The sequence below is a fragment of the Pholcus phalangioides genome, unplaced genomic scaffold (assembly GCF_987345545.1).
Source record: "Pholcus phalangioides strain wild (caught in Gottingen) unplaced genomic scaffold, Ppha-v1.0 ptg000015l_1, whole genome shotgun sequence".
NCBI lineage: Eukaryota > Metazoa > Arthropoda > Arachnida > Araneae > Pholcidae > Pholcus > Pholcus phalangioides.
Genome location: NW_028301608.1, coordinates 57,681,944 through 57,705,598, shown reverse-complemented (window position 1 = coordinate 57,705,598; position 23,655 = coordinate 57,681,944). Strand labels below are relative to the sequence as shown.

Below are 23,655 nucleotides of genomic sequence, written 5' to 3'. Positions count from 1 at the left end.
TATATATATATATATATATATATATATATATTATATATATATATATATATCATATTCAAGAGGGGAGAAACACCCTGAGCCTCGAAAAGCCTAAATAGATGCTCGATCCTCCGACGTTCAGTTATTGTACCAATGAAATCAATAATTATAGAAAAATCGAGAGAATAAAAAATTATTAAAGCCGAAAATTGTTGTCCAGACAAATATTATAACCAAGGGTTGCAGTCAAAACATAATCAAATAAAAGTTACTAGTTACTTACTCTATTCTTATGTAACATTTTTCTATATATATATATATATATATATATATATATATATATTAGAAATTATGAGGAGATGGAATAGAACAATCAATTTTCAAACATGCCCTTTTTTTTTACTACCACCTCTTAAAGTTTTTCCTATCTTTTCTGTATCACCCTGTATACGTCCATATTTTGTAAACTTATTGACCATGAAAAAATGTTGCCTATCTTAGTTACTTATGTCTAAAACCACAATAAACGGTTAAAAAATATAATTTTATCATAAAAATATGCCTTCTAGAAAATATTGAAAATAACTATGCGGAGTACAGTTTTAAATATTATATGTAAAAAAAGGAATGAACTGCAACCCCTTCTGCCATCTATGCAATAAGAACCACAGCTTATAATTCTTCGATTCATATTGGTGACCGGTTTTCATTCATGTACCGCAAGAAAAAAAATACGTTACGATATATATAATTACGATAAATATTTTATGAGCAATAATATTAGCTTAAATATCAAGACAGCTCCAAAATTTTAACAGTAGCTATTTGCATATTATAAAATAATATCAGTCCGGATTCCGGGATTTCTATAGGATCCGTGACGTTTGTTCATGAGGAACCCCAAAGAAGCTGTCACGGAACCACCGAGTTCCGACGAACACCAGTTGGAAGCCCGTGACTTATGGGGGTAGAATTAAAAATTCTGGTTTAGCTTCAACTTCAAATTACGCAAAAATGAAAAAAAATATTTAACGAAAAACAATTGATAACATAAACCGAATTCTTGATTACTGCTCGCCCCAACTACTCGCGAATTTTTCCCCGTGCTATGATATTGGTCCGTTCCGTTTTTTGCGAGTCATAACAATACCCTAATGAATGATCCGTGATTCTAGTGCATACAACCGGCACGTCTACTATAAGTATTTCGTGTGGAATGATAATCCACAGCATTATTTAAGATTAAATACAGTGGAGCCTCTCTTAACAGTCACACCACTTTTACGGCCAAATAATAATAATGTTTTATTTGAAAAACTAATAACCGTCGGATGGTTTCTTTTGTCCCGTCGATGTCTGCGGGAGTTTTATTGCACTACCAATAAATTGAATTCAAAAAGTTCGTCATCTCCATATTGAATTCTTTTTTTCCCATAACTATTTGGGATTATATGAAATCGTATTACCCTAAAGTTACCTTAAATTACACTAAAGTTCATTCAATACAACACATAATACTAATAGGATGTACTCCATACAACAGGTGGAAAAAAGCTAATATTTTTCCCCATTGTGAATAAAAGTTCTAGTCTTTGCATATTTCTAGGGAGTGAAACACGCACTGTATATATATATATATTTTTTTTTTTGTCTAATACAGAAATTTTTTTCCTTGTGGGACATAAAGTATAGATGAACACTAGTATATTCTACACGATTCGGTTATACGGATTCAGCGCACGATCTCCGATGATGCCGACTTTCCTCTTAATCATTCAGTCAACGTTTCCAACTGGTGTATATAAATGCATATTGTGAGTATTGCAGTGAAAGTTTCTATTTCAGCCTCGATGCATAAAAATATTGTTCGAAAGACAGGAATATTTGAAAGTAGAAAATAAATATTCTAGGATGTATTGAAATTTGAAACTTCTCTCGTAGACTTTATTTCGATTTTCAATAATTTTTTGAAGAGTAAAATTATACCTATTTCTCAGGGAGAAAGCGGTATTTTATATGTGCATACATATTCAAGGTTTCTCATTTGATGTACCGGCTGTCCCAAATTGTTTGCACTGGGGATATCTCTGCAACCATACACTAGAATAACTTTCAAAACAGTTTTCAAATGACGTGTTGTTACTCAAAATGTCTTAAATTTCTCAAGAGGTCGTATACATAGACAAATAGAAGAATTAACTTTTATGTAAATCTTATGTGCCAAAACTTTCAATTAGTGAAATGTAAATGTGGCTCTAAGAAGTCAATCACAAAATAGCGCATTATTTTTTAATCAAATATTAACGTAGATATTTGAAGTTTTCAGCACTTACCACTGGTGATTCAGGGTGTGGTTCATAAATTGTGGAACGTAGATTAAATTAAAAGTTGTAAAATTCAATTATTGGCAACAGAATTGTCAAAAAATGTAATTGGTATTTATTCTGAATGGAAAAGTAAAATGGTTTAGTCCATTCTATTTGCGTGCAATCCCTAGAAATGACAACTTTTGAGCTAATGCAAATTTGTCAACACAAAGTTCCCGTAGTACAATTATTTTATGTATTCGATATCTCGATAAATATAGCATTTTATAATATTAAATATCACTTTTCAGAGCAGGATCTACATTTCAATAATTGAATAGCACACGGAGACCGTATGAAAAGTCAATTTCTTTATTTTTTTATGTACACGACAACTCAAACAAATTTTGAGATTTTAAGTAATTGGACTTTATTTTAATACGGTTTATAATTAAAAGTGTGTTCTGTCAAGTCACTGTTGCAGAGATATCCGTTGTGCAAATAATTTGGCATAGCCTGTATAGTGATAAAAGGTAAATAAATAAAATAAAATGAAAAACAGCTAAATTTTCAAGAATGACTATAAAACATACCCAATTATGAAACTGGAGAGGAAGGGATAGATAGTTTTATTTATTGTGTTCATAATTTCCAATTTTCCCTCACGGGCATTCTTATCTTATGTAATATTTGCATCAAAATCATTGAAGTACCAAGGACTTTAAAAAAAAGACACGTGCATTTTACAAAAATGAGATAACACAATGTAAAAATAAACAAGATAATATACATAAAAATCGAGTAATGAAATTAATATAAAAAAAATTCCCAACAATAATTTGGAATAGCATTGAATTCTATAATTCGGTAAAATGACAAAAGAAAATTAAAAATTAAAGACAAAAATTGAATATTTACGCAATAATAAACCATCAACTACATAACGAAATATTTTCGATGCCTACTTTGCTTATTATTACTATTATCAATGAATACTTTTGTTTCTTTCATTTTGTGAGGAAAAATTCGAAGATTTACGTGAAAACATAGGAATTAAAATCGAAAATATTTTCTCCAAATGGAAATGACATGAGAGAAAAAAAAATACATTTCAAATATTTATGTTCGTAAAAGGAAATTTCTTGAATTACAACGTTAATTTTACTAATTAGGAATTCGCTCACGTTAGGTTTGTATGAGAGGTGCATCGTTTTTATTTAATTTATTTAAGTTTTTTCATTATTTAATTTTATTAATTTCTGGCTTTGATAGTAATGAATCTTCTCTGACGAAAAGTAAATAAATAAACTAATTAGTTATAATGATTTATTTTGCAATGTTTAACTAAGAAATGAAGTACTCGCGATTGATTTTTTGCTAAAATGCATTCGTTTCCTTTTAATTTTCAGTTATGTTGAAGAGCAATGTTTTTATACATCGAATAAAATATTTATTATTTCTTTCCAAGCTTGTATTGGTACATGGATTCAACACCACAGAAGCAATGGATGTCAATAAATTATTAAAGTGCCACATTTCTATCTAATTATTACTATAATCAAACACAATTCTCTTTTAAAATTTATTTTTAACAAATCTTTTCCAAACGCAGTTTTCAATCGTGTGGGGTGGTTTGATTAGTTTATATATCCCTTCCAATTACGCCTAACAACTCATAAATTCATTAGGATATATCGGTGTTTTCAATCTAAAATCGATACGTCTTTTGAACGGAAAGTGTATTAGTCATAATATAGAAAGCCATTTTGCTGAAAATATCATTGACCGTCGAAAACATTCCATGTATATTCTTCATCTCTAAGCTTTCCACTCGTATCACAGTATAGCCACATGGATTATACTTACGCAGCATGAAAGGATTATTTTAATGCTGAAATAAATATTTGTAGAGATTATTATATGTATTCTTATAGTGAATCTATAATATAGAAAGCATGTCTGTTCGGTTTCAAATCTTGTGATGAATTATATCAGATCAATCTTTTAGGTAAATAACGAAATTTATTTTAAACTGCTTTGCGTTATGTAAAGGAAGTGTCATCAATGTTTTACACCGGCATCCAGACAAATAGGTGGCAGTGGTTAGAAAATTTCATTCATAATAATGTGAAGGAATGGAATAAAAAAGAATAAAAATAAAAAGTTAAATAAGATCTTCTGATAATCTGATATTCCATTTTGTGTGACGCATCTGTGACTTCGTGAAATATATTTCAGGAAGTCACAGATTTCATTCAAGATGACATAGCATTTAATAAAAAGAGATTGGCAAATTATCACGTGTACTAAGAGAAAGTGAGAGAGAGGCCACGTATGTACATCTCGTGCGGAAGCTGGAGATCAACCTTCTTAAATTTTGATACAGACATGGCCCTTTGGTTCCTCCGAAGGGGCATCCGATTACGTGATCACGCCGTATTTCAGTATGTACTGAAATGTCTTCTGCTGACCACAGTGTCCTCTATTCTTGGGGAGTTTTGAATATTGAAGGACCGGAAACACCCTGCTTCACATCTCAGAGAGTTATCGAAGCGTTTCCGAAGAATGAGTTTACACCAGTGAAAACACAAGCAAACCTCACACTCACACATTACAAAATTGGAAGTATAACATTCCTGCTGAGATCATCAAATGAACACTGCAACCCTCAATAAGAATATGAAATATCGAGTAGCCGCGTGCCTTTTTTAAGAAAACGGCAAAATTCACAATGAATGAGTGGTACTCGAAATAAAAACCGTGCACAATCCAAGGTCTGTTACGTATCGAACACATAATAAAATTTATGGCATCTCTTGTGATGTACCTCATTTTGTAGGGACGGTTCTATATAAATCGCAAAATAATTGAAGCTCTACAAATCCCTGAATAGAAAACTATATCCACAAATCTAGAACCTCAGTGATAAATTCTACGGTATATTTCTGAAAAATTCAAGTTTTCTGACTCTTCTTGCTTTTTTATTCCAAATTATTTAGTGTTTGTAAGACGATATCTATTACTCATATATTATATTTCATGAACGAATACCGTAACCTTTTTTAATAATAAAGAATTGTTCAGATCTGATAAATCTACTATCTGAAGTTTTCTTCTTGGAGATCTTTGACAAATCCATGAACGCATCGCTCAATTTAACTTCTTTACGATCATGAGCGTAATATAACGTCCAAACACCAGTGGAGTAAATTCAAAAAAGTTTTCCGAGTTTTCTTTCTTCTCTCTTCACTATCGCGAAGCTTTATAATAACCCTATTATCTACAGAAAATAACTTTTCTTTCTCTCCTTTCTTTCTATGCTCCTGTTAATGATTTTTTCATCACACATATAATGAATCTTTCTGCTAAATGCATGTAAAAGCAAAAGAGGCGAGGGTGAAAAGAGGACTCTAAAATAATAATCTCTTATCTACCTTATCTATTATACCTTTTCCTTTTATATTTGTTTATTTATCCCTTTTTCCTTTTTCCCAATGAGCACTAAGGCTAGGACAAGGTTACCAGATTTATCGCCGATTCGTGAAATAGAGATAATCCAAAAGCTTGTACGTAAAATGATTTAAAAAAATGGAAAGCTCTACTACTATCCACACTTGGCGATATTTCTATGCTGTAAATATTCTCATAAAGTAAGAAATTCTAAATTAAGAAAAAAAATGAAAAGGACGAGAAGGGATTATTTGATGTCAGCGACTCTCCATCACAATTTGACTGCGTGTGCCATCTGGCTCACGCGTATCTAAATGAAAAAAAAAAGTCATTCCATCTTTATCAAACACTGACAGGATAGAAATATGAGAAGCTATATTTTCAGGTCGGAATTTAAAAGAAGTTGTCTCGTGTGAGTAGAGTAAGAAGCTTTTCCCCTATGTATCTCGCTCACTTAAGCGGTAGAACAGCGATAACAACTTCTCCAAGGCAATGACAACATTGAACGTGTTTGCTCTGCTGTCAGCGGAAATTATCTCTACGAACATTTCCTGTTACGTAATACGCAGGTGAATGTTGGGAAGTTCCTTAAGAATTTATGAAGTTTCCAGTATCGTGTTACGGCTTCGCGAAGGAGAAAACTGATACGCCTCGTGATAGGATGGATAACTCTCGAATGAATCTTCATTCTTCACAAATTCACGAATCCACCCGATCTTTTATTATTTATGGTGTAATACATCAGAAAATATACGAATTTCCTCTCTCTCTCTCTCTCTCTCTCTTCATTCATCGGTTCAACGAAACAAGCCTTAGAAATTCAAATTTTGCATGCGTTTTAATTTATAAATACGCAAAAAAAGAAAAATAAGAAAACAGAGGAGTGAGCATCAGCGTGAATATAATGAGCGTTTATCGCTACAACCGGAAAATGATTCGATTATCCATGAGCTAAAGTAAATAAAACGCCGAAACAATATTTACTCGATGGTTAAAACATGAAAGCCAATTCGGAAGTCGAAGAATTAGTTTCCGTGAAATTACTTTGCTTTAACTATCACTTAATAGAGCGTAATGAAAATATTCCACTTCTTTTTTGTTATTTCATTATTATTGTTATTATTATATCTTCCTAGACGTACGAGAAAATTAATACATCAAAGATGGTGTGAGCGAAACATGAACGACGTTTGCATACTTAATACCAACAGCATCATCCATTATTCTAAGAGAGATTCTTTATACGAGTAAGAAGTTCGACTAAAGAAGCAAAAGGAAATATTCTTTGGTATTGATGGCGGGCGATGGAAGTGGTGGAAGTTTAGGAGGGCATCAGTAATTAGCTTCTCTCTTCGCCACCAATATTTTTCTTCTCCTTTACCTTCGGAGGGCAGAAATAATGAATAGAAACTTCCTGGAAAATATCGCGTGATTTGTCGAATAATTTCCAATCACGAATTTCTCCCGCGGCTGGAGGAAAGTTGGTGCACACATATACAGTGGAACCTCGTTTATACGACGTTTTGGAGGCCGGGCCAAACGTCGTATAAATGCGTAAGTCGCGAAACTGAGACTTGTTTAAAAAAAAATTACCACTCTTCCCAACAGGCATACAAAATGCAGTGAAACCTCGCTACAACGATATAACGGTAAGAAATCGTTCTGCTACGATATTTTTTTCCAACGATGCCGTTACTACAAAAAAAAAACCCTGTACGAAAAAATATAACGGAATTCTTCGACGGTATTTTGAATCCGCTACAACGATATTATTTCTATTTCAATCAAAATCGACTTCGATATATTTTCAAATTCTTGTTTGTTCTTGCGAGGGTTTTTAACAATGTCGGTATTTCGCACTATCTACCGTCCGGAAGTGTAATTGGAGTTGCCGTGAACATATTTTCTGCGTAGTACACAAAAAAAGGCCTGTGCGCAAACAATTTTGAAGTAAACTAACTAAAGACAACTAACTAAATTTTATAAATGAATTGCCTTCTTTTTGCTTTCGTTGAGAATATATGCATTTTATGGTATTATCAACAACGCCAATTCAGAAGAGATCCCAACAACAGCATAAATTTGGTGGCGACTTATGATGATATGCTACCTCTAGATATAACGATAACATCTCTACAACGATACTTTTATTGGTCAGCAGAGTATAGTTATATCGAAGATTCACAGTATTATAAAAATCAACGCATTTGAAATTGCACCTCCAATTCTGTAAAAAAAACATTTTAATCATACGCGAGGGGAAGAAGAAACAAAAAGAAAATGAAATTTTAAAATTACATTTCCCCAAAATTCATGGCTGATGCGGCGATTATTCAAGAAGTGATTCAACAACGCGTTTTCACGGTCTACAAAAGTTGCGCGTATTTGATGGATAGAAATGACGTCTGTTAAAAAGATATGGAGTTCAAGAAGGAACGTCGAATAATTATGGTACTATGTTGAATAAATGAATTATTTTAACATTAAAATGTATGGGATCTCCGATTCTAGCTCACGCATACACTCCCAATGGAATAGCCACGTTATCAACTGGACGTCTACAACTAAATTAAAACGTAATTACCTAAATAACAAATTATCATTCAAGATCAATCAAGTTCAAGCTCAGATAGAGATTGAAAAACCAGCAACTCAAACACTAAAGCTTGGGGAAATCCACTCCCAGACCTACTAAGATGCATGGGGAGCTGTGGTTCTAGCTCACGTATGCACTCCCAACCCAATGGGATAACCCCTTTGTCAACTGGACCTCGAAGCTGAATGAAAGTTTAAATTTTAAAAAAACTTAAAATTTAAAAAGCTGAATAATACCTCAGAGGCAACGAAATGTCAATAGAAACTGCCAATAGTTTACAATTAGAGCCATATTTCTTAGACGTACAGGATTCTCGCGCTGTATATGGAAAACTTTGCTAAAAAGACTTCCAAAAAATGCTTAACAGATCTTCAGACATTGATCCTGAAGGTACTTATTGCGATGTACATGGTACTGTACTTACCATCTCGTGAATCTACTCTGAAATTCTTACATAACATATGGGCCGATTTTGTAATCTGAGTTATTGTGGAGATATATACGCTTATATATACAAATCAATAATGGATTGTTAAACACTTGAAAAAAAATTCTATGGCCAACTGTTAAATTTCCTTTGTCAAAAAAATCGAGTTCATTATTGCTTTACACATTATTAATGTGTTTACTTATTAGAGACTAATGTAATAAAACAATGTGACGCGCGTCATTGTTTGATTACAATTTAGAAGCTTATTTTCCGAAGGGAACATTTCCACTTTTGCTAATTTTACAGTATAAGTAAAACACTTTTTTCCTCCGGAATGAGCTCTTTTACAAAAATTGAAAATAGCCCAACAAGTAACAACAGGTGGGAGTGGTATAAGAATATTTGAATATTACGTTTCTTGATCAACAGTCAAGGGATTTATCTACATTGATATTCTGGAAATGTTCTATTTTGAAAGAAAATTAGTTGAAAGTTAGCTTTTGGAACAGGTAAAGTCTGAAAAATCGAAAATTTCTACGTTACCCTCTGATTCCAGAAGGTTCCACTTAGCCAAATAGGGCACCCTTACTTCTCTCTTATGAATACCATAAAAGCACGATCATTCTACAGTAGAACCTCCCATGAAGGACACACCCGTTAGCGGACACCGCCCTTCCCCCTCAAAGGAAACGTTTTTGAATAACGTGGCAGGGCTCAATGTATTTTGCTATCTATTAACAGACACTATTCGTTAGAGGACAAAATATTCGGTCCTATGGATGTCCGTTATCGAGAGCTTCTACTGCAAATGCGACTTTGAAAGTGCTTCTGAAAATGTTCCGTTTTGAAAAAGAAATTTCCTTCAACGACTATGGGACAACTGCTTTGCTATGTTTCCTTTTGAATGAAAAATACCGAAGTGTTAATGAACAAGGTAGATGTGTTCCTTTTTCATAGAAAAGACTCACTTTAAATATTCCCGTTTGAATATGCCCGTTGGATAATCATCAGCTCTAATATAAAGATTCAGAAATCTTTGAATGTTCATTTCGAAAAAAAAGTTGAAATGGGTCTGTTTCTTCAATATCGGCCAAAGCCAAACGTCGTATAAATGTGCAAGTCGTATAATTGAGCGACGTATAAACGAGGTTCCACCGTATTTTTCTTTCATGGATTTGAACCCCACCTTTTTCCATTCCGACATTCCACGATACCTGATGCTCCTTTTTAATAAATCATTGATATACCTGATACTTGAGGCATTAACGTGCACTTGTGCAACTAGCACTCACTAACTTCCCACCCCACAGCAATATTTTCACTCGGCACCAGCGCGCGCGCACCATGTACACGGTAATTTCCTACCTGAGGCAGCAAAACGATTGTTCTTGCATACAGGAATCGATGTTGCGTTTCCATGGTTACTAAGAATTTCCCAAGTTCGAGGTATGCAAGGCACGTAAGCAACACGTACTTATATATATACACACTGCATGCACACATATAACAACTCCCACCCACTATCCTCGAATACCTATAATACTTTGATACTTCATACCTGAAGCTTTCAGCACAAGAAAAGAATTCCAACTTAATATGTAAGTAAAAATATTTTCTGTCCCGAGGAAATTTGCTGAAATATTCTTGTAGTTGAATTTCATAGCGGAATGTACTCGTTCCGTTTCCTCACATATTATTTTCCGCTTTAAATTTCATATTAAAGATTTCTCAATATATTTTTTTTCCCTGAAGGAATTCAGTTTTCGCTTCGGCATATTAAAGTAATAGCAGCATATAAAGTGGATGCATTAAATTAAAATAAGTGAATTAAATTTTTTATATAGATTTCTGAATAATTGAAACAATCAAACAATTTTCCACAAATCGGGCTGTTACAGTGCGGTATTATTAATACAATTATTCACTTTTTTAGGTGTAGTATTTAACGAAAATTCCCTAAGAAAAAGAATGGAATTCTGAAAGTCTAATCCGATTACCAAAATTTACACATACAACAAAAATATCATTTACTAAACACAGAAACATTCATAAGTTCGGGTTATGCGAGGTACGTAAGCATCACGTACTTGTATGTATGGTACGGTAAATGTGATAAGTGCGGCAATTATAGATAACAACCGGTTATAATGCATGCTTACCAATCATTTTATTAAGTTTGATAAATTTTCCAAAATGAATCACTTTTACCTGCAATTATGCGTCATTCAAGTGTCGCATGTAAATTTGATAAATTCACTTAAGTTAATCACTTTTGCCGGTAATTATGCATAATACCCAAGCGTCCGTCGTTGTTAATTAGGATAAATCATACTATATGATATACTATACAAGATAATTTATACATATATTGTATCATTATATACGGGTAGGATCGGGTAATTTGTTATCACTGTATCGGGATTCGACTAGATTCATCACGCATTCCAGACTCATTTCGAATTTTCTTCATATCTATTAAATTCACCAATTACACTAGGGTATTATGCATAATGAGAAATAAAGGCAAAAATTTAACTTAGTATTTACCAAATTAACCAACGACACTTGGGTAGTATGCATATTCGCCGGTAAAACTGATAAATTCATCATACTTACCAAGACGATTGGTAAGTATGCATAATAAGCGATTTTTATTTTAATAACCAATTTATCACATTCACCGTTACATATACTCAATACGCACACTTATAGCAACCCCCCGTTCCCGAATACCTAAAATAATTTGATACTTTACCTGAAGCTCCCAGCAGAAATAAAACAATTTCGGCTTGATTGGTAAGTAAAAATATTTTCTATTCTAAGGAAATTTGCTGAAATTTTTTTGTGGCTGAATTCCATAGCGGAATATACTTGCTGTTCCTCCTACAAATATTATTTCCGCTTTCAATTTTATATTAATGATGTTTTTTCCCCCCCAAAAGAAATTCAATTTACGCTTCGGGATATTTCAATAATAGCGGTATATAAACTGCTTGTATCAAATTATTTCTCAAAATTTTCAAATTAAAAATAAGAAGTAAATCGATTTTTTTTTCTGATTTCTGAATAATTGAAAGAATCGAGTTTTCCATAAATTAAGCTGTTACAGAGAGCGGAATTATAAATATAATTACATGTTTTTTTTCGAATCCAAGTGTTTAATAAAAATTCTCTAAGGAAAAGAATGAAATTTTGAAAGTCTAATCCGATTAAGATTCAAAATTCACGAATATTTCAGCACAGAAACAAAAAGAGAATATTATTATCTAAATGCAGTAACATTATATTTTCAATAATTTGAAATTTTTTTTAAAGAAAATATTCAACAATTTAGATTACATTTTGCAAACCAAAAGTTAAAATAACTCGTCATTTATTTTTAAATAATTTAATAAGTTAGAGCAGTAATTTTTGTTTGATAAATCAGAAATTTGTAATATTTGGAATAAAACTCAAGAGATATCTTTTAAATGAAATTGAAATAATAGTATTTTAATAAAATTTGCGATAAAATTATTTTTAAAAATTCAATAATTTGTACAAGAGTGAATATATCTATTATATATAATATAATCGAATTGAAAAAAATTGGCTATTCCATGAAAAATTGAAAAAAAATTAAAAAAAGAACGGATCATATAATTGTCTTTGTAAAACAAAATTGCAGACTGTTTTATTTCAAATTCATATTGCAAACAAATAGATTTATATAAATGAGCAATTCATAACGTAGTTTTATTTTGAGAAAAAAAGTAGGTTCAATATTCAAGAAGCACGAGTAATTTTTGAGAAAAAAATTTCAATGATAATTATTTTTCTTTACTAAAAAAGGAAGAATATACAGCAAAGATATAAAAATAGATACGTATTCTCCGGAAATGCAGTGAAACCTCGCTACAACGATACATATGTTTAAAAATCTTGTTCGGAATTATCTATAGTCTAATCCTAATGTTAGATTACCCGCGATTTAACGATATCCTTCACCACGGTAAATTCCTCTACAACGATATATTTTGAGGAGATTTCAAAACTTCTACAACGATATTTCTTTATATTTTACTTGAAATCGTTTTCAATATATTCTTTTAATTCCTCATCAGTTTTTGTTCTTTCGAGGGTGTTTAATAATATCGGCATATTTTGCACTATTTCCCCTCGTGAAGTTTTCGTGAAGCTATTTTCTATGTAGTACACAAAAGTGTTCCCTAGGCAACTTCATTACAGGGTGAAAAAATTAACTAAATTTTATACATGAGCTAATTTCACAACTACAAATTTTTTTTAATGAATAAATGCATTTTGTGGTGGTACTAACAACGCTAATTCAGAAGAGGTACCAACAACATAATAAATTCCGCGTTGCTTGCTGATAATGCTACCTCTCGATATAACGTTATCCTCTATCTATAGGTCCGACACACGTGTACCGTTTTATATTTTCCTTTATTTAAGTTTTTTAAAACACAGTTACAAAACATTTAGGGGCTAAACAAGAGTATTAGAGGTCTCGCTATAATATCTGAATTTAACAAAAAAGTCAGAAACATTTTCAAATTGACCCAACAGTCAAGGAGTTTCACCGAACTAAAAATAAATATCTTTCGACGGTCTTAAAAATGATCAAGTCGAACTTTGTTAATTCGAAGTCCAAAGTTAGTGGAAAAAATGTTCGAATTAGCCAATTAATCTATCCTAGATCAGTAAACTTACTACAAATTGTGAAAATTAATCATCAACATTCACACAGGATAATAATTATCAATTATTAAAATTTTGTCATCGGTTACGAAACTGTTTCTCAAATTTTAATGATTTAGAATTATAATAATTGATTTTAGCTGCTATATTTTTCTACTGTTCTGGAATGAGCATCACTGCAGAATTTCGTGACCATGTTCAAAGCCGAATTAATGGAAACAATTCATGATCATGATTTACGTAACGGTTTCCCAAATTTGGCTTATCATTCTTATGTTACCAAGGAAATCTACTTTCATTAACGTATTTTGCAATTTCAACTTCCCGATGCTTTCCAAACTTGGCAAGCATTATCGGTACTAAGTGTAACACAATCCCGATGCGCTCCAGCTGAAAAATGTGGAAATGGGCTAACTATTGAGGGAAAACATAATTTCCATACTTTTATAAGTCTTTCAGATTCACAGAATAACATGAAAATAAACAACGAGAAATTTATTCATACGAATAAGACATCGTTGATTGCGGACGGCTAAGTGATTTTTCCTTTTCCGTGGAAGCGAGCATTTTCGTTCACTACTGCAGTGCCACAGTACCCCCCCCCCCTTCCAGTGCTGGTCGCACGAGCTAATTACAGTCGAATTCCGTTATAGTGAACGCCAAGAAACCGGAAGAATCACTCCGTTATAACTAAATTTCGTTATAAAGGAATTTTAGGCTTTTGCACTGTTCCAATGTAACTTTATCGGTGGGATTAGAAAAGTTTTCGTTGCAACGAGATTTTCCGCTATAAGTGTATTCGTTAAAACTGTATTCGACTGCATTTACAAAAAAATAATGCGTTCACCGATGCATTATCTTTTTTTCGCAATTCGTATGGATAAATTTCTCGTTGTATATTTTCATGTTATTTTGTGAAACTGAAGTTCGTTTCCGGGGGGGGGGGGGTACTGTGGCGCTGCAGTCTTTAAAAATTTGTTGTTTAACAACTTGATAAAGAAAAGCATCGAGAAAAGCCTGGATTCTTGATTGATGGAAAAAGTATTTTCCACACTTCTTACGATATCCCGGGCTGCGGTCTCCGACCCTTATGCGCCACTGGGCGCGCGTGCAATTTTTCCCCCTAGTCATTCGATTCAGTCACCCATTTTTGTTAAATGGCTTGCTCGTTGCATCGAGTTGATGGCTGTCTTCATGGGGAGAACGACGGGAGTGATTCGAAACTTGCGAGCACGGGGCAAGGGAAGCAACCGCTATAAATCTTCGCTAACTTTTCCGACACAACTCTGCCTCTTTTGAGGTAACGGAAGTAAGGTGCTTTGTATCAGTCCGGGGTTTTGAGCGGTTCCATCTATCTATCTGGATTCCTGCAGAATTCTTCCAAAGTAAATCTGTTCACCGAAAAATCATGTTTTCCTCCCCCCCCCCCCCACACGCACGCACAACTTCGAATTACCCAAAATTTAAATTAACCGGGTTCGAGTTAACAAAGTTCTACTGTAACCGGGTTAATCAAACAGTTATTAATGAAACGACTCGAAATGGATAATGATGCATTTATTCAATAAACAATTTCCTCTATCGGAATTGGGTGACATTAAAGAGAGAGAGAGAGAGAGAGAGAGAGAGAGTATTATTCATAGACTTCAAAGAAAAATAAGAAGCAAAGGATATTGATTTCACAAAAAAATAAAAGTAAAATAAGGGGGTGAAAAAAAGAAGGACGCCGTGAAACATCCGTAACTCCAGACTTTTTATTTTATTTTTGGAACATCTGTTCCGAAATTGTTTAAGAGCTTCCACGCAAAGAGCTTAGACACAAGGGATAACAAAAAAAAAAGTATCGTCAGCTCTTAACAATGGCTGTTTTGATAGCTTTTACGGGGGAGGATGTTGCACAAAATAAATAAAAGTAAAAAAAAAAAATCACAGTGCCATTGTAGGGCCTTGCAACTGGCACTCGTCTAAAAACCGCGGTTTACGGTTATCGAGCATGGAAGGCCGTAGATAAGAGAACAAGGCTTTTTTTTTTTTTTTTGGTGGCCCGAATGTTTCCGAACGATTTGGTACTTTTCGGTCCGCACACGATCCACGTGTTTAAAGCTTCTTTTATTATTAGGTTTTTTTTTTTTCACTGTTTGCTATGGTAGCAGAAGCGCTGCCGACAAAGAGCGAGTTCACGTGCGTGGCCAGGGCAGTGTAATATATTAGTACTTCGGATGTAGAGGATCCCTCTATTCGTTCCCTTTATAGATAAACTTGAGACATTTCACGGAGATAATGGACCGACTAAAGCACATTCAACCAGACAGGACACGATCTCGTGAGGCCGAACCCGTTTTGTTATTAGATCGGTCTTATGTGTCTTCCGAGTAAATAGATAAAGCGCTCATCCGTTTAATACCAAATGCTGATATTACGGGTTAAAAGGGTGGGGGACAAAAGTAAATGAAGGGTTATTGAGAGTGAAATAAGTATTTAATGTGATTTTGAAGAGTATTTTCATGTAATATGTATTTAATGCTAAATTTTATAAATCGAATCGGTTATTATGCATAATCACCGGTAAAAGTGTTATTTTAGGAAAGTTTATCAAATTTTCCAACGACGCTTGGGTACTGTGCATAATCGGCGGTAAAAGTGACAAATGTAGAAATATTTATCAAACTTACCAAAATGCTCGGTGATCATGCATAATAACCGGTTTCTTATGCATAATAACCGGATTTATCACATTTATCCTAACGTATACATGCATAAATTACACAAGTAAAATTTGTTTAAAAGACTTACCTAAGTCTAAACTGTTACTAAGTGTCATGAAAAGTGTCGTTGTTATCAGCACGTTCAATAACACGTGATGGAGAAGATAATTATGGCCATGGGAAGGAATAATTGACTCTCTTTTTGTCTGCAATAGATTCATTTTCTTTGTCAATGTTTGGTTGTGTGTGACAGTTCAATGTTCATTCCATATGCGCGACTTGAAGCGACGAAACACAGACCGTTCGACCGTTTTCGTCGACGTGAGAAAAACATCGCTTCCACTTTGCCGTCTGCGTTGCCTGATGTAAGAAAAAACCTGTGAATAAAAAATGGTAATAATTAATGAAATTAGAGTGCCAACGTTAAGATGGAAATAAGTATTTTAGTACGCAAAGTATGAGATGGACATCATGATCACGTATCGAGAAAGAAAACTAAGAGTGACACATTCAGAGTCCCTCAGAAAAATTGGGTTTCCCAAGATGTTAGCCCTAGATAGAGGTGCGATAATATGTACAGAAAAAAACATTTAGACTGGAGGATATTGTTGTCCCTGTTGAGAGGTGATATTTCTAATAAAAAAAGACGTTCAGTTGTAAGGACTATCGCTAGTGGCTTCGACTTGTTCAAATGCGTTGATGAGCTTTCAGATCCTTGAGTTTGTGTGAACCGAATATTGGTTCTCTGTTGGTCGTGACTTGCACATTATTCGCAACTTGCAACACTAAAAAAACAAAGTATGTCATTTATATTAATATTCGTCTGATTCACAGTTTCTTAAACGTTTTTGTTTTGCCGATATGTATATAGTATATTTGGAAGCATTAGGTTCATCTTCTCACAAGTACCATTAAAAAGTAGTTTCTAAAATACAAGCGGCAGTGCAATCGAAAGTAGTTTCGAAATCAGTGAATAATAATAATAATCTGTAGAAAAGTATTGATGAAACAGAAGCACAGTAAAGCAAGCAATAAATCTGTCCAACGACAATGCAATTTCCCATCTCCGAGAAATCCTAAAAATGAGGCAAAAAGCCTGTCAGTGGATACATTATTTTTAAAATCACACAAAAGAAAATGAATGCAAACGGTCAGTTCGTAAATATCGTCCAACATTAGATAGTCCTCTTGTCTTTCATTGTTTAGAGTAAGTTAATTTGTATACATTATCGTATCGCATGTTTGTTTATCGCATTATACATTTTACATACTGTACATATTTCACTTGAAAGCTATAATTCTTCACCCCTCTTTCTGTGTGTGTGGCTCCCTTCAGCACATTTCGTGGCTGCCCTTTCTACCTGTGGTCCCCTTATAGAGTATCCCAGGGCCACATGACATCAGGTTGCGAACTACTGCAGTATTATACAACTGCAGTTGTATAACATGCAAAGAAAAATCATTTCACAGGAACTTTTGCTGTCACCTATCGAATAAAACTGTTATAATTTTCCGATTGAAGTTGTTGACTGGCTTCTGAACAGATTAAAAAAGTAATAAAAAATATTGTATCATATTGATAATATTTAAAAAAAAACAATAATATACATACAATTATTAAATTTATCAGAAAAATTTTATCAGTCGATATTTGTGTACAGTATATTACATTGGTAAATTTCGTCAAGAACAGCCACCTTTCGTACTGCTAGGTGAATGAGAATAAAAGATCGGAATTAAGTTCATAGAACCAAGGACGGCTGACTGACTGAAAATGGACTTCTTGAAGGCCACGGGCGTCTTATTTTAGCTTCCCCCTTGTTCTCTTCGAATGGAGGATAAAGTACAGCACCAGACCAGAATTGAACGTTTCCGTCGCTGCCCAGCCTTTGCAGGCTGTCTGGCGACTTACAGATCACCAGGGGTGGTATGAGAAGGAAAAAGACAAGTTTGTGCATGTGTGTAAGGTATGTAGTGTATGCGTGTGTGTGTAGAGAATGAATAAGCCAGGAGAGTATTGTTTACAAATCTTCGCGAAATGAATGCTCATCGAGATAAAACACAACACAATCGAAGAACAAGGGGGAAATGTCTTAGGGGAAGTAGCTGATGATATGCTACCCAAAAACTCCAACATTATAAATATTTACATAATCGAGAGACACTAACCAGAGATGTTTGAGGTACTGTTGAACCCTCATCTGTCATATAACCATAATCAAGAACGTCAAAGAAAAAGTTATAATGAAGACATGACACATACCATCTCTGTATTGTAATAACATAAGTTTCAACACGACACGAACCCAAATGCACCATTTTATGCAAGCGCAAATTATGAATAAATGAGAAAAATTATTAATTGCGAAAAAAAAACAAAAAAAACATATAAATGCCTCTGAATTGCGATCACAGCATCCGCAATATCAAACAAAACTGATATTAGATTGATAAATTAATTTGAAAAAAAAAAAAAAAAAAATCAAAATCATGAAAATGTTCTGCAAATTACATCAATTCGTCACCCAATCCACGCTCAGCAAGTCCATTGGCCTAGAGTGTACTGTGGGTATTCTAGGGTCATAATAGACAATTTCTCTAAGATGCGGGTGTTCAGAAGATCGTAGCCTGTCAAAATGAGCATTTGCAAGGTCCTTGATATAGTCCAAGATTAGTGGTAAGTCAAGATCTTTACGGATGTTTTTTCCTCTCACATACCAGGGGGCTCTGGTAAACTGACGAAGAATGATGTTCTGCTGTGTCTGTAAACGTTTCATATTTGCAAGACTGGCATGAGCCCACACTGGGGCAGCATATGTCAGAATAGGACGAATAATAGTTTTAAAAAGAATTACTTTATTCCTCAATGTTAGCCTGGCCTGTGGGAATGTGATTCTGGATAGCATCCCAACTGCTTGTGAGGCCTTATTTCTTACGTACATTACCTGAGGAGAAAATGAGAGCGACTTATCTAGTATACAACCTAGATACTTGACTTGGAGTTTTCTTGTCAACACCGTATTGCCGATGTATATGGGAGTTCTTGGAAACTTGTACCGTCTTGTGAAGAGAATATATTGACATTTTTGATGATTCAACTTTATATCGTTGTCTTGGCACCAGTCCTCAACGTCTTCAGTTGATTCTTGTAAATTTTCAATACATTTTTTCCCTTTTTTGTGATTGGTCAACAGGATGGCATCGTCAGCAAATAGACCAAGCATTCCGCGCTGAGGAGCTGGGAAGTCATTGATGTATAACGCAAAGAGCAGTGGTCCCAAACAAGAACCCTGCGGGACAGACGCTCTTATTGGTCTAACAGTTGAGAGACAGTTGCCATTTTTGACTTGGAATCTTCGATTGGAAAGGTAACTGTTTAAAAAGATGATGAAATAGTCAGGCAAACCCAGGTCAATTAGTTTGGATAATAAGGTCGTGTGATTCGTTTTGTCGAAGGCCTTACATATATCCAGACAGAGAGCACAGACATGTTCCTTGTAGTTGAACGCAGTCATCACGAACTCGGTAACTCTGTGCAGCTGAGTAACGCAAGAATGCCCCCGCCTGAATCCGTGCTGCTCACTTCGAAGAATGCCGTTGAAGGACAGGAAAGCGTCAAGACGTGAAATATAGATACGTTCAAAGACTTTAGAAATGTTACTGAGTAAGCTGATAGGTCTGAAGTTTTGAGAGAAAAGTGGGTCAGTTCCAGATTTATGAAGAGGTTTGACAATAGAAAGTTTCCAGACATTAGGAAAATAGCTTGTCTGAAGCATGCTATTAAATATATTAGTGAATGATTTGAGGATAGAAAGAGGAAGATTTTTAAGAGCGAGATTTGAAATTTCATCATGACCAGAAGCTTTTTTAGTTTTGAGTTTGTTAATCATGCCCCTGATTTCGTCAACATTGGTCAAACCGGCAGCACCCATTCCGCGCAAGGCATCCGAGCGAACTCTATCCAGGAATTCTTGAACTTTTCCATGATGAGCTGAAGCAATACTTCGAGATTGCAGACTGTTTGGCATGAATTGCTTTTCATAGTTATCAGCAAACGTTTCAACAATCTCTTCATTTGTATACAACAGTTGACCTTGTTCGTTTGTAATTTTGTCCACCGCTGGAGATTTTCGTTTACAGATTTTCCACGCCTTCCAAAGTGAGCCATCGGATGCTGTGGCCTCCTCAATGAAGTGGGTGAATCTCTCATTGACATATTCAGTTGTTTCTTGTCTTATTTCCTTTTCTAGTCTGTTTAGAGTGGTTTTGTCAGACCGTCTTCTAAATCTTTGCCAGAGTTTTCGGACCCGATTTTTTAGTCTGATTTTGTCCCGTAATTCTTCCGAAATGCCAAATCTGTTTTCTTTTGCCTTAATCTTCCTGGTAGAGGCTTGAATAGCTGTTTTAATTTGTTCAGTCACATCAACTACTGCATTTTCAATACAGTTCGTCGTCAATTCCGCTGAGTTCCACACTGGTAATGTTTCCAGCGTAGAGCGGAAGATTTCCCAGTTGGTAACCAGTTGATATGGAATATCCTTTGGTCTAGTTATATCGATGGTGAAAATAATAGGGTTGTGAGTTGAATTAAGTTTGGCAGTTGTTTCGAAAAAGATGTTGTGCCTAAAGTTTTTGGAGATTCCATAGTCCAGAACATCGGGTCGATAAAATCGACTAGTAGGATAATTGGTTGGAATGTTTGATGAATGAATGCACAAGCAATTATTCCTACAAAATCTTTCTAGAACTCTACCTTGTCTATTTGTGGAATGGCTGAAGAATGTAGGGCTTTTACAGTTCCAGTCGCCAGCAATTAGTACCGGATTGTTGATATTAACGAGATAGTTTAGGAGATTGATATCAACATGGTTATTAGGTGGTTTGTAAATTGCACAAATGGTTATTGGTGATCTGTTGATGAAGATGTTTACTGCCAAAGCTTCCATTTCAGTTGAAGAAGGAATCGAAAGTTTTTGGTGAGGAATGTCCTCTTTAACGAACACCGCAATTCCACCACCCCTTCCATGTAGACGGTCTTCACGTAAACAGATAAAATTAGAGATATTGGAAGTATGAGAAGGTTTTAAAAAACTTTCACAAACCAGTGCTACATCAATTTGTAGGTCATAGAGTAATTGTTTGAATTCTTGTAGTTCCTGTTTAAGCCCAGTGGCATTCCATGCCAGAATTTTCAGCGGTTTGCTGATAGTTGACACTGGTGTATTAATTTTTGAGCGCTGAAATAAAACCAATCAGAATTTGAATAATGTTATGAGCCTTATCTTCAGAAATGCCCATATTGACCAAAAGTTCTCGATGTTTTTCTTCTGTGAATTCTCCACTGTTTCATTAGTAGTTGAAGACATACGAACTGAATGTAGAGACGAATCAATGACATCAGTTTCATCAATGACAAGGTAAGGTACTGGCATTTGCCTGTTTACAGAATTATTATAAGATTTGGAAAGTTCAGACGGCTTAACTATGTGATCGCCGAAAGAATCATCACGATTATTAAGATGTTTGTTGAATTCATGAATTACATCTGTGAAATTAATTCCAAATTGATTATTTTTGTAATCTAATATTTTCACTTGCTCGGCTTCGTTATACTTTCTGTTCAGCTCCTCGACCAGTTCGGCTTCCGTGAGATGCACTTTGCCTATTCCAAGAATATGTGGTCCCTTTAAGACTTCATCTACAGAACGTTGTAATACCAACGGGATTGTACTAGCCTTGACCCAAGGATTTGACTCCGTTTTAGTAGACAACTTATTTTCAGAAAAGTTGTTTTCCCCATTTCTGTCTCTTCCTCGTTCTAAAACTACGTTATTTCCTACGCTGCCTAGAAGGGGGAAATCTCGAAGCGAAGGTGGAAGCTTGGAGATGAAGGTTCTTCCAGATTCACCTGTGGAAGCAGGTCTGGCAGGGCACTTAGAATACGTTCCTGTATGAGGGCCTCCACAGAAGTAACACTTTATCTTGTTCAGATCTCCCTTAACCAAGCAGCTTCTAGTACTGTGTCCTTCTGAACAAAATGCGCATATGGCTTGATTATGGCAAAAATAACTTGTATGTCCGAATTTCATGCAGTTCCTGCATTGCAAGGGAAAACGATTTCCTCTGTATCTTTCAATCTCTATTGGAACCCCGTCGATGTCGACCAAGTTGGCAATTTCTTTAGAGTTGATCGGAACTTCCACCAAGAAGAGCGGGAGTACTCTTCCTGAAGTATAGTTTTTGAGATTGCATACTTTTATCACATCGAATCCTTGTTTTGATAAGTCATTAGTGATGTCAGAGTGGTTAACATTTGCTGGTAGACCACGTATTACAAATTTTAAGGACCTTTCACTATTCATTTGGTACGTATGATACTCGAACCTGTTATCGTCCAAGAACCTTGTGACGTTCCTGTGATCATTTTCACTAAATAAATTTAACAGAATGTTCTTCTCTGTCGTTTTAGACACTGGAGCAAATTCACAATTGTTTTTTATATCTCGAAAGGTTGCAAGCCAGTTGGATCCCCAAGAGGATAAGACAATTTGGGGTACATTAACTTTTTTTCGTCTTCTGTTGACTTGAGTGAATTCATCGTTGTCACCATTAGGATAATCATTGTCAATTCTAGATTCTACCCTACTCGGTTCCACTGAATCCGACTCTGCATTGCACTCTCCAACCCCACCTGAGTCTCTCACTGGACTTCGATGACTTGTTGAAGCGATTGCAAACTCATTTGTTGATTTATCTTCAAATATGGGGGTAGCAGTAGCTCCAGTGGAGTTGTTAATTCCCGTGGAGAGCATCACCTCATTTGCTCTTGTAGACATCTTTTTTGCCTTTTTTCTAGCTTTTGATCTCTGTGACTTCGTCAATTTTGGGTGATTATCTGGCTCGTCAGTTGTGACCATGGAACCAAGTGCTGGATCCGGTTTCTCTTTCGAGATCCTGGATTGAAGAGACGGCAGATAACGATCTGAAGTTTTTGCCATACATGCATTAGATGGAGGGGCCTTGGCAACAGTGATATTTTTGTTAGCATGCTTGTCACTTTTAGAGTTCTTGGTTTTCAATTTTCCCACGTTGAATCTGCTTTTTTCGTTGCCATTGCCTTCGTCAGGGATCACTGAATTTCCAGTTACAGATGGCAAAACTGGATTAGCCGTTGAATTAGATAACTTAACACAGTCGGAAAGTTCCTTGGTGATCCTATTTACCAGTGCCGGATCATCATGATCAGTATCAGTGTCAGAGTCAGATCGTTTTTGCTGAGGCTTATCACACTCATTCGGCACTGGGCATTGAGATGACACAAGTTTGGATAACACACATCTTTTCAACTTCTTTTTAAGGGCTTCATTATGCTTACGTGATTTACATTTACTTGAAATATGACGCTTTTTACTGAAACCATTGATTGAGGCCTTCACCAAATTATCAGATATGTTGGCATCATCATCACAACCTTCACTGATAGTAACA

General features: G+C 34.8%; 1 protein-coding gene across 2 annotated transcripts in view; it reads right to left on the bottom strand.

Moving 5' to 3' along the window:
• The window catches only part of LOC149076290 (discoidin domain-containing receptor 2-like), a 55,272-nt gene that overhangs the window by 18,335 nt on the left and 13,282 nt on the right, over positions 1 to 23,655 (bottom strand). Inside the window, exon 2 of one of the 2 annotated variants that reach the window (XM_089243847.1) lies at positions 16,256 to 16,544. In XM_089243847.1, the coding sequence (XP_089099973.1) occupies positions 16,256 to 16,388 (133 nt within the window). In that variant the 5' untranslated portion in view covers positions 16,389 to 16,544. Of the gene's footprint in view, positions 1 to 16,255; positions 16,545 to 23,655 lie in introns of those variants that run through there. The other variant, XM_089243846.1, reaches the window with a different exon arrangement.